The following is a 14,338-nucleotide window of genomic DNA, read 5'->3' on the forward strand; positions in this document are numbered from 1 at the left end:
CCAGATGGACATGCCCCGGAATACCTCGCCCTGGAGGCGTCCAGGGGGCATCCTGACCAGATGGCCGAGCCACCTCATCTGACTTCTCTCTATGCGGAGGAGCAGCGGCTCTACTCCGAGCTCCTCCCAGATGACCAAACTTGTCACGTTATTTCTTCGGGAGAGTCCGGCCACCCAGCGCAGGAAACTCATTTCAGCTACTTGTATCCATGATCTTGTTCTTAAGGCCACTATCCACAGCTCACGACCATAGGTGAGGGTGGGAATGTAGACTGATTGTCAATTTGAGAGTTTCGCCTTTTGGCTCAGCTCCCTTTTCACCATGACAGAGTCAGCATCGCTGCGGAGGCTGCACCAATCCACCTATCGATCTCCCGCTCCATCCTTCCCTCACTCGTGAACAAGACCCCAAGATACTTGAACTCCTCCACTCGGGGCAGGACCTCTTCCCCGACCCGGAGTGGGCATTCCACCCATTTCCGGTTGAGCACCACGGTCCAAGATTTGGAGGTGCTGACCCTCATCCTGGCTGCTTCACACTCGGCTGCAAACCGCTCCGTTGAGAGCTGGAGATCATGGTCTGATGAAGCCAACAGAACCACATCATCAGCAAAAACCAGAGACTTGATCCCGCGGCCACCAAACTGGATCCTCTCGACGCCCTGGCTGCTCCAAGAAATTCTGTCCATAAAAGTTATGAACAGAATCGGTGACAAAGAGCAGCTCTGGCAGAGTCCAAATCGCACCGGAAACGGGTCTGACTTACAACCGGCAATGCGGACCAAGCTCCGACAACGATCATACAGGGACCGAACAGCCCGTATGACGGGGTTCGGTACCCCATACTCCCTGTGTCCGGGGAAGGGAAAATCTAGGTCCAATATTTGTCTTCTACATGAGAGTCTTCTGAGCCACACTTTGTCTGGTCCCTCACCTGGGACTTGTTTGCCTCGGGTGACCCTTCCAGGAGCGTAAAGCCCCCAACAGCAAAGCTCCCAGGATCACCAGGACGCTCAAACCCTTTCACCACGGTAAGGCGGCAGCTCACGGAGCTTATTTTCCAACTGAATCAATTTCCCCTGGTACATAAATGGGAATGATTTATGAAGACCAAGCAGATAAAGCAGACGGTGAACTATTGAGTCACCATGGCGGGTAGAAGCGTTAGTTGGCTAGCTGGCTATTAACCATCAGCAAGATAAGACAGGACATTACTCCAGTTCTAAATGCTCAGCAACAGTTTCCTGTAATGTTGGGAGTTGATTTTAAGATCTTCCACCTAACATGCAGAGGCATTAATGGGCAGGGCGGAGCTAGACTACCATCAATGCTCACTAAGGTCTCTTAGAAGACTGTCATCATCTGCTGCTGATTTATGGCAGGATTCTAGAAACAGCTGAAAGAAATTCAATGGTGCAGACTTATTCAATTACACTGAGTCTTTGAGACACATTTTCTACAGCTCTCAGGGAAGCAGCCCCCTTGGTTTACCCTCCCTCATTTGTGTTTATACTGCATTTCTTCTCAAATGTTACATTTTTCTGAGCATATGCATCAAATATGTTCAGTTTTATCTTCATTTTATGATATTTTCAGAATGATTTTATTTAATTTGTCATTCTCAGCTAAGTATGTGGCTGAAATACTCCAAAGTCCTGGGGAATGAGACACAAAAGTAGCAATACTATCAAGTGTTAAAGTACCAATCCGATAATATAAAAGGCTTTATTACAATTTAATTGAGATTAAAAGTGCAATTGTGGAATGCTAAAAATAGTATCAAAATGCAAAAGTGCTTGTTCTGCAGGAAAAGATGTCTCCCTTTGAAAAAAAATTTTGCATTTCTTATTATCTGCAGAAGTTTTAAGGGGAAATTTTTCTTTGTTGAAAGCAATAATATCGTGGGTGTTTGAATCTACTACGATGGAGCCCCGGCTGATCGAGGTCATGGCTTCACAGAAGTGGATTCTTTGAATACATCCTTGTGTCTCCGCTATGAGAGGACAGGGGGGTGGGGGATCGGTCCTGAGCGGGAGCCGTAAAACTCAAAAAAATCTAATCAGAGATCTGAAATGTGCTGACACCAGTTAAAAACTGCACAGAAACGAGTATTTTCAGAGGTTGTGAAACAAATGACTGGTCGGCAGACGTTGTTTTGCCTCCCTTTGCTGTGAGCAGGAGCTAAATTAAAAATGAAGAATGCATTCTCCATGTCTGCTAATTGTCAAGTTGATTTGACTGTAATGAGAAATCTCAGTTAAGCGCCTTCGACAAAACTGAAACTATTTTGATGGTGTGATATCTGTTTTTAAGTGCATTTTGATTTTTTGTGCTCTGGAGTCATCCAATTCACAGAACAAGGAGATCAATGTTGATTTTTCTGAATGTTCTATTCATCATGCTACCTGTGAAAGGTCCTACCTGCCGCGCTGGCTGCATCCTACCGCTGTCAAAGCGGGATGCAGGGGGTGCTGATTCTCACACACGTGTCTTATCTGTCGGTATCCGTGTTACATCGACCCCTCCTGCTGATGGACAGAGGAGCTCCAGCGAGCTCAACTCTGCCATAGGCCCACCCTTGGAGTGCTGCTGAGCTTAGCTGGTTCAGATCCACTTTAATTGTGTTGGTCCGCAAGACTCAAGTTGGCCTGTTTTGTATCTGGCAAGAGACAAAATCAGGTTTATCTTCATTTTGTCACATTCCGATTGAGTCATTTCAAATATATTCAGTGGAGATGAGGTGTTACTCAGCCATCGGCCCTGATGGAGGCCTTGCCTCTGCCCAGCCATGTCTGACACCAACAGTGCTTCCATGTCTTGTGTTGGACCAGAGCTCTTTTTTGACAAGCACTTCTTGGCAGGGCTGGATCCCTGGCCTTTGAGTGCTTCATTATAGCTTTACACATTTTTGCTTGGAAACAGTTTAGATTCTTGCTCATGATTTTATTTAATTGTGCATGTCTTAACATGTGACTGGGATGAAATCTGATTTGGCAATCATAAGCCCGATGGACGGTCCGTGGCTCTCAGTGCTGAACTGGCAGGCTATTAGGTCTCAGCTGCAATAAAGTCCTTGGTTTTCTTAACAAAATAAACTTAAAAGTCTGGACTGCATGAAACTTCTATCCTTTTGTTTGTTTGCCCTTGGAGAAAAACACTGATGTGTTCACTCCGAATCTGCAGCTGCAGTTTTCATCATTTATCAACTTGAACCAAACTGATTGTCAAAAGAATAAAGACTTTCTTTATTAGGAAGTATTTTTCTCTCCTGCTGCAAAAAATACAATAAATTTAAATAATCAAACACATTCAAACTCCAAACAAAGTGCTATCCCTTTCAGTTTTGTAAGGGCCACTTGCCTCAAGCAGTTCAGACACGCACACACACACACAAAACTTGGGGGACAAAACAAAAACATATACATCTAGTTGAGCCATGATTTTTGCGAAGATGAAAAACATGCAGCAGAGGGACAGAAACCTTTGACACTTGGTATTGATATGATTCCAGAGGGATCCAGTCACACGGGGAACACTGCGTTGTGCAGATGAGTTCACATTTAGAGGTGGTGTAGAGCCCCAACGATGGACCAGTGAACTAATTGATTTTATCTGATTCACTGAGAACACCTATTCTCAGAGGCAGCATTTTGTTACATTTTGCATCACTGTTGTGGGTTTTGCCATCGACCCACTTCTGTCACTGCCGATCACTTGGGATGCATCCCAACGCTGGGTCTCAAACAGGTCTGGAGACGCTGACATTTACGGTGAACGGTCGTTTTTAGGTTGTGATTTACAGTGTAGTGTTTGTGCTCTGATAACCATCGCAACAGAATGGCCTTATTCTCAATGTGGTGCAACGGCATGCAGTAGGCATAGCATGTAGGGGCACGGCTGACAGCAAACTATACTCAACACAACTAGATCGGAGGGCCTCCACTGGACAGGGCCGGGACTGGTTATGATGCTCCTTACAGCAGGTGGAGGGGGAAAACCAAGTCGGTTCGGATGCAAATTATAGGATAATATTTGGTTCATTTGGGGAAAAAAAAAAAAAAAAAAAAAAACGAAAACAAAAAACTATACTGTACAGCAATACAGTAAAGGCTTGCCTCAGCTCAAGCCACCATCATTCAGGGGGCTTTGTGAATTAACAATTAGAAGTTCATAAAAACCACAATAAAATCCACAGTTTCGCGTATAAAAATTTACAGGTCAATAAAATCAAGACTTCTAACCCATGATTGAGACACCGACATTAGAAATAATCGGGCTGGGTACGACACTTCACTCGTGAATACTCTCTGACAGGGTGGGAGGCTGTGTGGAGGATGGTAATAAAGCAACATTGATGTGAGAACTTAGACACAGCCAGCGCAGGTCTGTGTCTGGGACAGGTTGCTCATCATGATTGGGTGGAGTTACACTCGTGTATCAAGATTCTTTTTCTGTGTAAGTCTTGTCCGTCCCACTCCTATCTCTGGACACAGGCCAGCTCTACGTCAACAATAGTCTTTGGGATGTCAGCGGATAGAATAAGTGGGCCCCCCTTGCTCTGGATCACCACGTCATCCTCGATCCTCACACCCAGGCCACGGAAATGCTTCGGGGCCTCATCGTTGTCCTCGCCAATGTATAGCCCTGCGACAGGACATGAAAACAGGTCAGGTTGTGTCCATTTGGTAACGAGAGCACAGCTATTGCATGCTATGTCACAAAACACAGCAGGAAAACATGAAGTGAAAAGTGGTCATGCTTCCCAATGGTTCAATCACTCAGATTAACAACACACATAGAATATACTTACTAAGAGAGCCAGTTACTCTGCTGTAGCTAGAAGAGCACTGATATTTCATGTTGCTAACACTGAATTTTAGTGCTTGACTTTAGTTCATCGCACCAGCACGTGAGGATCCACACCTTGTTCATTTTACTCTCAATTATTTTTTTCATTTTGGGGCCAAAACCAAATTAACAGTCCACGACTCATGGGAATCCTGATGATGTGAGGATTGCTGAAATGATTTCAGCCACACACAGAGGGAGCAGAGATTTCATATATTTGAGTGATCAATACAGGTACTCCGTCTGCTTTCTGAATGAAGTTTAGAATAAGAATACACTTTATGCAAAATATGTCCAAGTGTCTGTACGTGTGACCACATGTCTTGATTAAAAACCTGGTGGGAAGCAAATATCATGATCATATATCAATGTATATTTGTTTTTTTTGTTTTTTTTTTGCATAAACACACACACTCACTGCCCACTCCATTCGGAACTCCTTGCAACATCATCTTTTTTTATGATCGCATCATTGAAACAATGCACTCTAAAATTCTCGAATAGATTCTGGTCCTTATTGTCACTTCAGCGTCACAGCTGCAGCTTCATCAGCTGCAATATCCATGATGTGATTCTGCCGTTCCATTGAGATCTGGTGACCGTGGCAGCCATTTGGAGTACAGTGACCTCGCTGTCATGTTCAATAAACCGGTTTGACATTACTTGAGCTGTGCAACATGGTGCGCTATCCTTCTTGGGAGTAGCCTTCAGAAGAAGTGTAGCCTGGTTGTTATGTCATTTGATTCACTGTTAAATTTGTAATGTCTCAAACCAGTCAAGTCCTTCACTCCTATCTATGGCATCCACAAATTGGATATATTTATATATATCTCAGTGTATAATTTCTTTTTCAGAGCATTCCCTGTAAACCCTCGAGGGTTGTGCGAAAATCCCAGTAGATCAGAAATCCCTGAAATACTCACCTCTGTCAACAGACTTAAGTCACCTGATTCTGAGGGTGGATTTGAGCTCTGCCCCAGGTGGTCATCAGTCCACATGCCAAAATGCAAAATGTACCAGGAACAAACACTTACATTGATGTGTCCAAATTAACTGTCTGTCAGTCTCTTCCTTGAGAGGGGAGAACTGAACGGCCCCAGCCAGGGACTTTAGTATGAACAAGTTTACTTCTATAGAGATTTTGCATCATCATCAGATCATCACAAAATTTCACTGTGCCTCTACAATAACGAATCAATTCTTGATTTTGAGTATCAAAAAGTGTCATCCAGAGAAAAATGAGGCCGCTTCTGATGGCTCTCAAGGATTACCTGTTATTTGGAGGGCAAACACAAGAAGGGCATATATTGTTTCTTTGTTGCCGTTTACCTGGCTCTATGGTGATACTCATCCCGGGCTGTAGAGGCTGGGAGCGGGACAGCTCGGGTGTGTCATGGACGTCCATGCCCAGGTAATGACCAGCGTGATGAGGGCAGTACCGCCTCGCTGCCTGGGGAAGATCAGAAAATCTGTTATGATTTCCGTGCTTGTTGTTTGTATAGTAGGATGGTGCTCCAGAGACTGAACTTTGCCAATGGCAGTACCTGCTCAGGAAGCGGAAGTCATTTGAGGTTAGCAGCACAATCCTAACCACGTTCTATTACGCCTTCATTGAGAACGGAATGACCTTCTCCTTCACCTGCTGGTTCCATTCCATCACCCAACACAACAGGACTTGCCCTGAGCCCACCGCCTTGGTCTACTTGGTTTGCTCCAAAATAATTGGCCCTCAGACCTCTCTCCCGCTTCCATGATAGTCACATTTTAAAAACAGCCAAAAAGAACCTTACAGATCAGTACCACATCTTAGACCCAGACTTCGAGTGGATCCCCTCAGGTTGCAGTCTCCACTGCCCCGCCTGCAAAACCTAGAGGAGAGGGGCAACCTTTGTCCCCAAAGCCGTGCAACTCCGAATTCCAAGCAACCCTGCAAACCCCTCATCGCCATACCAGCCCCCATCCCGCCGAGTGTTATGTCGCTTATGATATATTTATTATATGAATGCAGAACGCAGCTTACATCGCAGTCTCCTACCAATGACACAATTTACGTAATTTCTGTACAGTGAATTATTATACTTTTTGATGTTCATAATTTGATGCTGCTACCCCGTGCCCTCCCCCCAATTGCCCCTTGGGGATAAATAAGGTTTCTTCTGATTCTGATTTCTCATGTGGGGCAAAGAGCGCTGTGGCGGAGAGACATCGCTGAGGACGATCGCAATATCAATTGGGCTTGGTCTGCTCGGCGTGTATCCTGCGTGACAAGAGTGAGGACTGCAGTGTTCCTTCCTGCTTTTTCTACAAAATCTTGAGATGCTTGATAAAACGACTTGGGAAGTTTGGTTATTTACTGCCTTGGAACGTTAGGAGAAGACTGAATGGCTCTAGCAGCATGGTAATTATTCAGCTTGAGCTGAAAACAAGCTGAGCAAGCTTTGGATGAATGAATTGTGATATCTGTTACCCGCCGCACTCTGCACATAGACTGGATAACAATATTTACAACATAGCTTCACACATAGTATGATCTGATTATTGTACATCAACCTTTGTCAAAAAATATGCTAATACTCTAATTAAGCTCTTTGCAAACCCAACATTGAAGCCAATTTCCCCTACAATGAAATGTAAAACTCTGTGGCTGCCTATGAAAAACTTAGGAGGTAGCACTTTTCACGATAACATCTATACTTCAATTAAAAGTGAGCATTCTTTTCAGGTTAATACCTTTGTGACATCAGCATCACTGGTGCTGGCCTTCACTATACCCAGCCTCCTGAGCTGTCGACCCAGCAGCGCTAGCATGGTGCTGTAGATGTGATCCAGACTGATGCCGGGGGAGCACAGAGACAGACAGGCCAGCTGGACCTCCAGGATGGCCTCGTAGAGCTCGGCCTGGGCGGGGCTGTATCTGGCGAGAGGGCACGGGTCAGGACCGGTTGTTTATGTGAGGACACATGAATGAAACAGAAAGACAAAACTCCTCACGTGACGATTTCTTCGGGGATGAACTGAGTTTCATTGTTGAAAATACATTTTGTGTGGCTATATACTGAGGAGCCTGCATCAATATTGCAAAGTATATGACTGGTAATGATTTGATAACAGATCTCTGAACTCCACTATGATAAATTATTTATAAACAGACATTGTGAATCTAAAAAATTAATTGCAGTGCCAAAACAAATGTGTAAGAGCCAGAACACAAGAGGGAAGAATAGGTTTCTAATATTTGCTTTTCTGGCAAGTAATGGATCCTCAGACGACTAGGTTAGCAACTTGCCAAAGGTGTAGATGAATAAAAACTATTTAGCCATCTTCCCACCAAAAGGAAGTCCGTCAGATTTTTTCTTGACACTAAGGCTTGATCATATACTTCGAGTCAAGACAGAAATCTTAAGAGTCGCCTAAATCTTCCTTGGTGTCAGGAGCTCACAGCACCTCATTATTGGGTTGTTACAATACCATGTGACACAATGTGTGTCATATATGGGAATTTTCTTCCTCAACTATTGAATTTTTCTTGAGCCCTTCACAGCAAAACTTGAAGGATCATTTTTCAAACCTACTTGCCGTTAACGGGCCACGTCCGAGTGATGTCACTGACATAACCAAAGTATTCGCAGCCACCGTCCAGCAGCACCATCTCACCGTCCTGATGGAGGGGATAAAGAGAAAGACGTCCTCAAACATGATGTGGGGTTGTGCAAAACATTTGTACTAGATGGACTTTGTCTCCTAGAGATGGCGGACTCCCCAGCGTAAAGTTTGAACGGCAACTTACCTTGATAATCTGATTGTTATTTATGTAGTGGAGGGTGTTGGCTCGATTCCCTCCAGCGACCACCGGTGGATAAGCCAGGAAATTGGCACCGTGTATCCGACTCTCAAAATCGAACTGGAGCAGGATTTTATGAATGAAAATACATAAATAAAAATGTATACTATATATCATGTCAATAATAGAGCTTAGGAATCTGGATGAAATTTCAATGAGTGTGAGCCGAAGAGAAACCTTTAGGACCAGTTGGCAGAGGATTACGGGGACACATACAGAGACATACAACCATTCACCCTTTCAGTCACACGGCCAAGCAATTTAGGGTCTCCAATGAACCTCTTGCATGTTTTTGAACTGTGGGAAGCAAGCAAAGAACCCGGAGGAAACCCATGCAGAAACAGGGAGTACATGCAAACTCTACACAGAAAGGCCTCTGGTCGGAATTGAACCAGGGATATGGTTGGTGTGAGGCAGAAGCACTAGCCACAGCGCCACTGTGCCCCCCAAAAAATTTGAAGAGCATTGTCTAAATTAATGTTACCAATGGATAATACTGAGTCTATGACTTCTGCTGTCAGAGTAGAACCAGAGGTCTATAACACACACCTAAGAAGCATGCAGCCGAGAGCACTAAATATACGGTAGATTACCTTTGCAAAGAGCACAGCTTCATCGATCCCACCATGAGACACTGCCATTGTGCTTCTGTAAGCCTGAAAGATAAGCTGAGCTGCTCATGGCTGACCTTCAAGGGGCTCTGTGGCTCATCTCTCAAGAAAGGTAAACTCAGAGTTAAAGAGGGAGAAATAAACTAAATACTACGACAAAGTAAATACACTGCTGCTAAAGGGCATTTCTACAGATGCGCACTGTATTGGAAAAGGAAATTGTATTTTCGTTTAGTTTTTTTATCAAGGCTTTGATTCCATGCAGGCAAGCACTTCTGAGGGAGTAGTCTAATTTTCTAATTTCTATTTTTCTAATTTTAGTAATTAGACTACTAAATAGAAGTCTAAGTCTAATTTTCCAACATTTTCATTAGTCATGGACATCCTTAAATCTATATAAAATATCACTAATTAAGAGAGACAAATGTACTTTTTTTGCAATAACTGAAACAAGTGGAACAGGAATTTTACAATAAAGGAATAAATTACTATATAGGAAATGTGTTGGTGATGAGAGTGCACTAATTGTATGTTATTACTGCACCAACACTTTAAGTAATACCAACCTGCGCAGTAATCCGACCTGCCTCTTGCATGAGTGCCACCTCTGCTGGGCTCTTGAGGGCTCTGAGGGAGTGAATGAGTGGCTTAAGAGAGTGTGGCATTGGCCCTGCCTCCAGCGTGGGACCCACATACGACTGGTGGAGACGAGGGTGCGCCGGCTTCGACCCATCGTACCAAAACATAGTGCCTGAAAGAGGAACCATCAGATTAAACGTCTCTAAAACAGGGTGAGCCACAGTCATGTCCTGTATCCTGCTTTCACAGAAACCGATTGGATATTTTCCATCATGACTGGACAGATAAAAACAAAAAGGGTAACAGTCGTGACATGGGCCATCACACCCACCTTTCAGGCTCTTCAGTACAAAGCCGAGCTCTTCTGTGCTATGAACTCTCTCTATGCCGGTCAGAGCAGCTGCTCCGTCCTTCCCTGACCGCGGCCCGTCCCACAGCTCTCTGCCTGGATCTCTGCAGGGGACGAATAAGATGGCTCGGTCCGGCCTCCCCTTCCCATACAGAACCAAGGCACTGTCAGGCTCCAAGAAGCCACTGAGGTAGAGGAAGTCCTGGCAAAAGATGCAGGAGCGAATCAGTTTATCTGCAGCATTTCCGAATGGAGCGGACCAAGTTGGCCTGTGTGACGGGAGCTGACCATGCCAGCAGATTGTGCATCATGCTGGTCAGTGACCTGTAGATCTTAAATATTTGGCCCGAACGGGGGGAAAAAAGAATCCACACGCAACAAAAATGCACATCTCCAATGTCAGTCCGGTGCACTTTGTGACAAATAACAGAATCCAGGAAATCTCTACTCACAAAACATTAAATGTTTGGTTTTCTGTTAAGAGAAAAAAACAGCACACTTGAGCAGTTCCTTTCTAGGCTTATCTCAAGCAAATAACAACATATACAAGTGTTCCTTCTTTTAACCAGAGAACTTCTTAAAAAATCACTACACACCTGGTTCTGGTGAAAAGGGTAGGGTATGTCATTGGTCATGTAGAGCGTCGGATGGGACAAAATAATGACCACGTGGGTGGAGGAGGAGGCAGAGGGTCCCAGCCTGTCGCACTGAGCCTCAATGAGCGACGCCAGTCTTTGTCTTCGAAGCTCGAACTCTGTCTGGCTCAAGCCTGGTGTCACCTCACCTGTGGGCAGAGGTCACAGTTGTTATCAAGGGTCAATGGTGCTCAGTCTGGCTACACACCAGACTGAGGACAGCACAGGAAACACAATGAAATTACTGGAATGAAAATAAAAAATGAGAAATTTTTGTTTTTGTGTCTTTTCAGGGCAATTCATGTGAGCCACCCCCAGGTTTTCATTACATTTCGCATCGAAGCACCCAACATATTAGCACTAACGGCTGTATAAATTAGGTTCTGACTGCTGAGCCCATGCTGTGATGCTGCACTGAATTACCACAGGGTTTGTGCAGGTATCAGCTAATCTAATTCATTTTTCTTTAATGACACTGTTAATGCTGCTATAAACAAATTTAATGCTCATGTCCCACTGCAGATACGTCTATTTATAATAGTGTCATTCATTTACATCTGGAATAAATTTCTCACAGTCGCAGATATGTACATATAAAATAAAGAATCACATGGGTTAATCTAGGGTGGCACGGTGATTAGTGCTTCAGCCTCACAGCATTAAGGACCCTGGTTCTAACATTCTGTGTGGAGTTTGCATGTTCTCCTCGTGTGTGGATTTCCTCTGGTCTGGTTTCCTCCCACATTCAAAAACATGCAGCAGGTTGATTGAAAAAAAAAAAAAAAGGGAAAATTGCCCCAATACTGTTATTGTATGTGGCGACCAGTCCAGGCTGTACCCTGCCTCTCATCCGGAGACAGAGTGGATAGACACCTGCATCCCCTGCGACCATAAGTGCAGGATAAGCGGCAGAAGATGGATGGATGGATTAAACGTTGTGTATAATTTCAAGTGTTGTTTCTTATTTTTTTCCACTTTTTTGGTGTTGTAACTTCATGCACAGTAGAAACACCGGTCGTAAGCAATAATTTTAACACGGTTTTTCCCTATCCAGTGTATTTAAATCTTTAATGCCTTTAAATACTGAATTTAATGCTTTATAATGCATTAACTTTTGCAAAATGTATTCAATGGCTTTTAATGCTTTTTGATGACCAACGGTAACCCTGTCACCAGGATTACCAAACTGGAGTGCGTTTGTAACGAGGACAGTCAATCCTGAAAACACTGGATTCATTGGGAGGAAACACTGATATACAGCTCGACTGTCTTTCCGTGGGATGTTTTGGCCATTAGTGAAAAACAATTTTTTTGAGAGAAACTCATTGAGTCATAAATGATGATTAAATAATAAAATTATACAGGGGTAACCATTGTATTAGGGTACAACTATAGACCACTGGCTCTACAGTACATTCCAATTAGAAATAGATTAATTTAATCCTCTGTGGGACATCTCAATTCTGAAAATGTATGAATGATGTGACTGATGACTGTGTTAAAAAAGAGGTTAAAACGTTCAAGTGGCGGACTCACCGTGTTTGAGGAGGTGTGGGTGGGTGAAAGGGCTGGGCTGACCCAGGTATCGAGATGGAACCGCCTTGGGCTTCAGCCCCCCGGGCTTGACGGAAATGTTTCGGTGCGGGCAATGAAGGCATCCTGGAGGGAAAGTTCATTCATTCCTAACGACAATAAAAGCGAATGGGCTGTAACAGGAGGATTAGTTGGAAGCACCGGGAGAACTCACCAGGACCGAAGGTGCGCCGCGGCAGCAGCCTGGCAGCGGCCGCAAGAGCGGCGTGCGCCGAGGGCAACATTGTAGCTCAAGAGCTGAATCTGTCACAGCATGGCGTGCCCTTTCCGTCGACTGAAAACATTAACAAACGACGGGAACACCGGATGGTTACAGACACACACTGTGGCGTGCTGTTTGGGTTTCACCGAAGTCGGTATTCTTTACGTCAAACACAACTTTGATGTTGAATTTGTTGCCTGTTCGCCGAGGTTAGCTAACAGAGTTCATTCAGATTCTTCTTCGGGTCGCAGTCCAGCTAGTTCATTGGCGCTATAGCGCCATCTACTGGCCCGGAGGAGGTACTGACTGGGGCTCTACACAGGCAATAAGAACAAGAATAAGAACAACTTTATTTCTCCCGAAGGAAATTGTTGTGCCAGAGTTTCAAGTAAAACATTACAATAATAAACAATAGTAGGAAATTGTATAAACAGAGAACTGAGTGACCTGCTGCCCTTGTCTATTTGATTAGGTGTGTTCCTGGATGGCAATAGGTTCATTATATAATTTGATCATATACTCTCAACAATTGAGCCAAGATATTATAATATAATTTAATTCTGCCTCTTCTTCTCCTTTTGGCTTTTCCATTCAGGGGTCACCACAGCGAATCCATCTAACCCTATTCTCTGTATCCTCCTCTCTCACACCAGCTACCTTCATATCCTCTCTCACTACGTCCATAAAGCTTATCTTTGGTCTTCCTCGAGACCTCCTGTCTGGCAGCTCCAATTCCAGCATCCAATATATTCACTATCCCTCCTCTGAACATGACCGAACCCTCTCAGTTTGGCTTCTCTGACCTTCTCTCCAGAACATCTACGATGTGCTGTTCCCCTGATAGAGTCATTCCTAATCCTATCCATCCTGGTCACTCCCAAAGAGAACCTTAGTGTCTTCATCTCTGCGACCTCCAGCTCTACCTCTTGTCTTTTCGTCATTGTAACTGTTTCTAGGCCACACACCATAATATAATTTAATTGAACATAAGAATTCCCTTTATATATCATCATTTTTTTCTTCATGCCATCTGCACTATGTATATATCTGCGCACTATGTATATAACTTGTCTGTCTTTTTATTTTTATCCTGTTCATACTCCGAGCCAGGAGCTGTCATTGCTAAATTTCGCTGTACTTGCACAAAGACAATTAAAAATCTTGATCCTTGAGCTTCTTAAAATTGTTTCCTTGGTCAGTTTATGCCAAAAATTAAATTTTTGCCTAAATCAATTCCTTATTCAACATATGGCTCAGTCTTTTGTGTTTTATGAAAACCAGAAAAAATAACTTAGGCAATCATTTTAAGAAGGCGACGATATGACAATGACTATACTGACAAATGTGTCAGTTCTGTAAGGTGTAAAAAGAGAAAATGAAAATAAAACACCAACAAGATGATCGAGACAATGATGTCACCTTAAAAATGTATGTCATGCTGTGTCAAACCCCATATACCAAGTTGCCACCTTGCTTAGGTGTTGCTTTCAGATTAAAAAATTTGATTATTCAGGTGAAAATCCTGTATTTTCTGTTTCTCAACTGTTAATAAGAGAAACAACTTTGTCTTCTAGACACTGTTTTTATCAACTAGTATGACAAATTAGCATTGATTATTCCATTTGATGCACAGTGTGGCAATATAATGATGGCTGATTGTTGGACAATTTTAGAACAGGA

General features: G+C 43.7%; 1 protein-coding gene across 1 annotated transcript; it reads right to left on the bottom strand.

Moving 5' to 3' along the window:
* Positions 1–4,311: 4,311 nt before the first annotated feature.
* Positions 4,312–12,857, bottom strand: xpnpep3 (X-prolyl aminopeptidase 3, mitochondrial). The gene is made up of 11 exons (XM_086170401.1): positions 12,611–12,857; positions 12,400–12,522; positions 10,825–11,012; positions 10,211–10,430; positions 9,867–10,051; positions 9,283–9,345; positions 8,636–8,749; positions 8,421–8,506; positions 7,579–7,762; positions 6,178–6,298; positions 4,312–4,644 (listed from the first exon to the last, which is right to left on the bottom strand). Exons 1-11 carry the CDS (start codon positions 12,678–12,680, stop codon positions 4,478–4,480), a joined length of 1,521 nt encoding a protein of 506 aa, XP_086026527.1. The 5' UTR covers positions 12,681–12,857; the 3' UTR covers positions 4,312–4,477.
* Positions 12,858–14,338: the final 1,481 nt, after the last annotated feature.

Source organism: Fistularia commersonii, chromosome 23 (assembly GCF_037954325.1).
Source record: "Fistularia commersonii isolate RoL2024-O1a breed Wild chromosome 23, RoL_Fcom_v1.0, whole genome shotgun sequence".
Classification (NCBI taxonomy): Eukaryota; Metazoa; Chordata; class Actinopteri; order Syngnathiformes; family Fistulariidae; genus Fistularia; species Fistularia commersonii.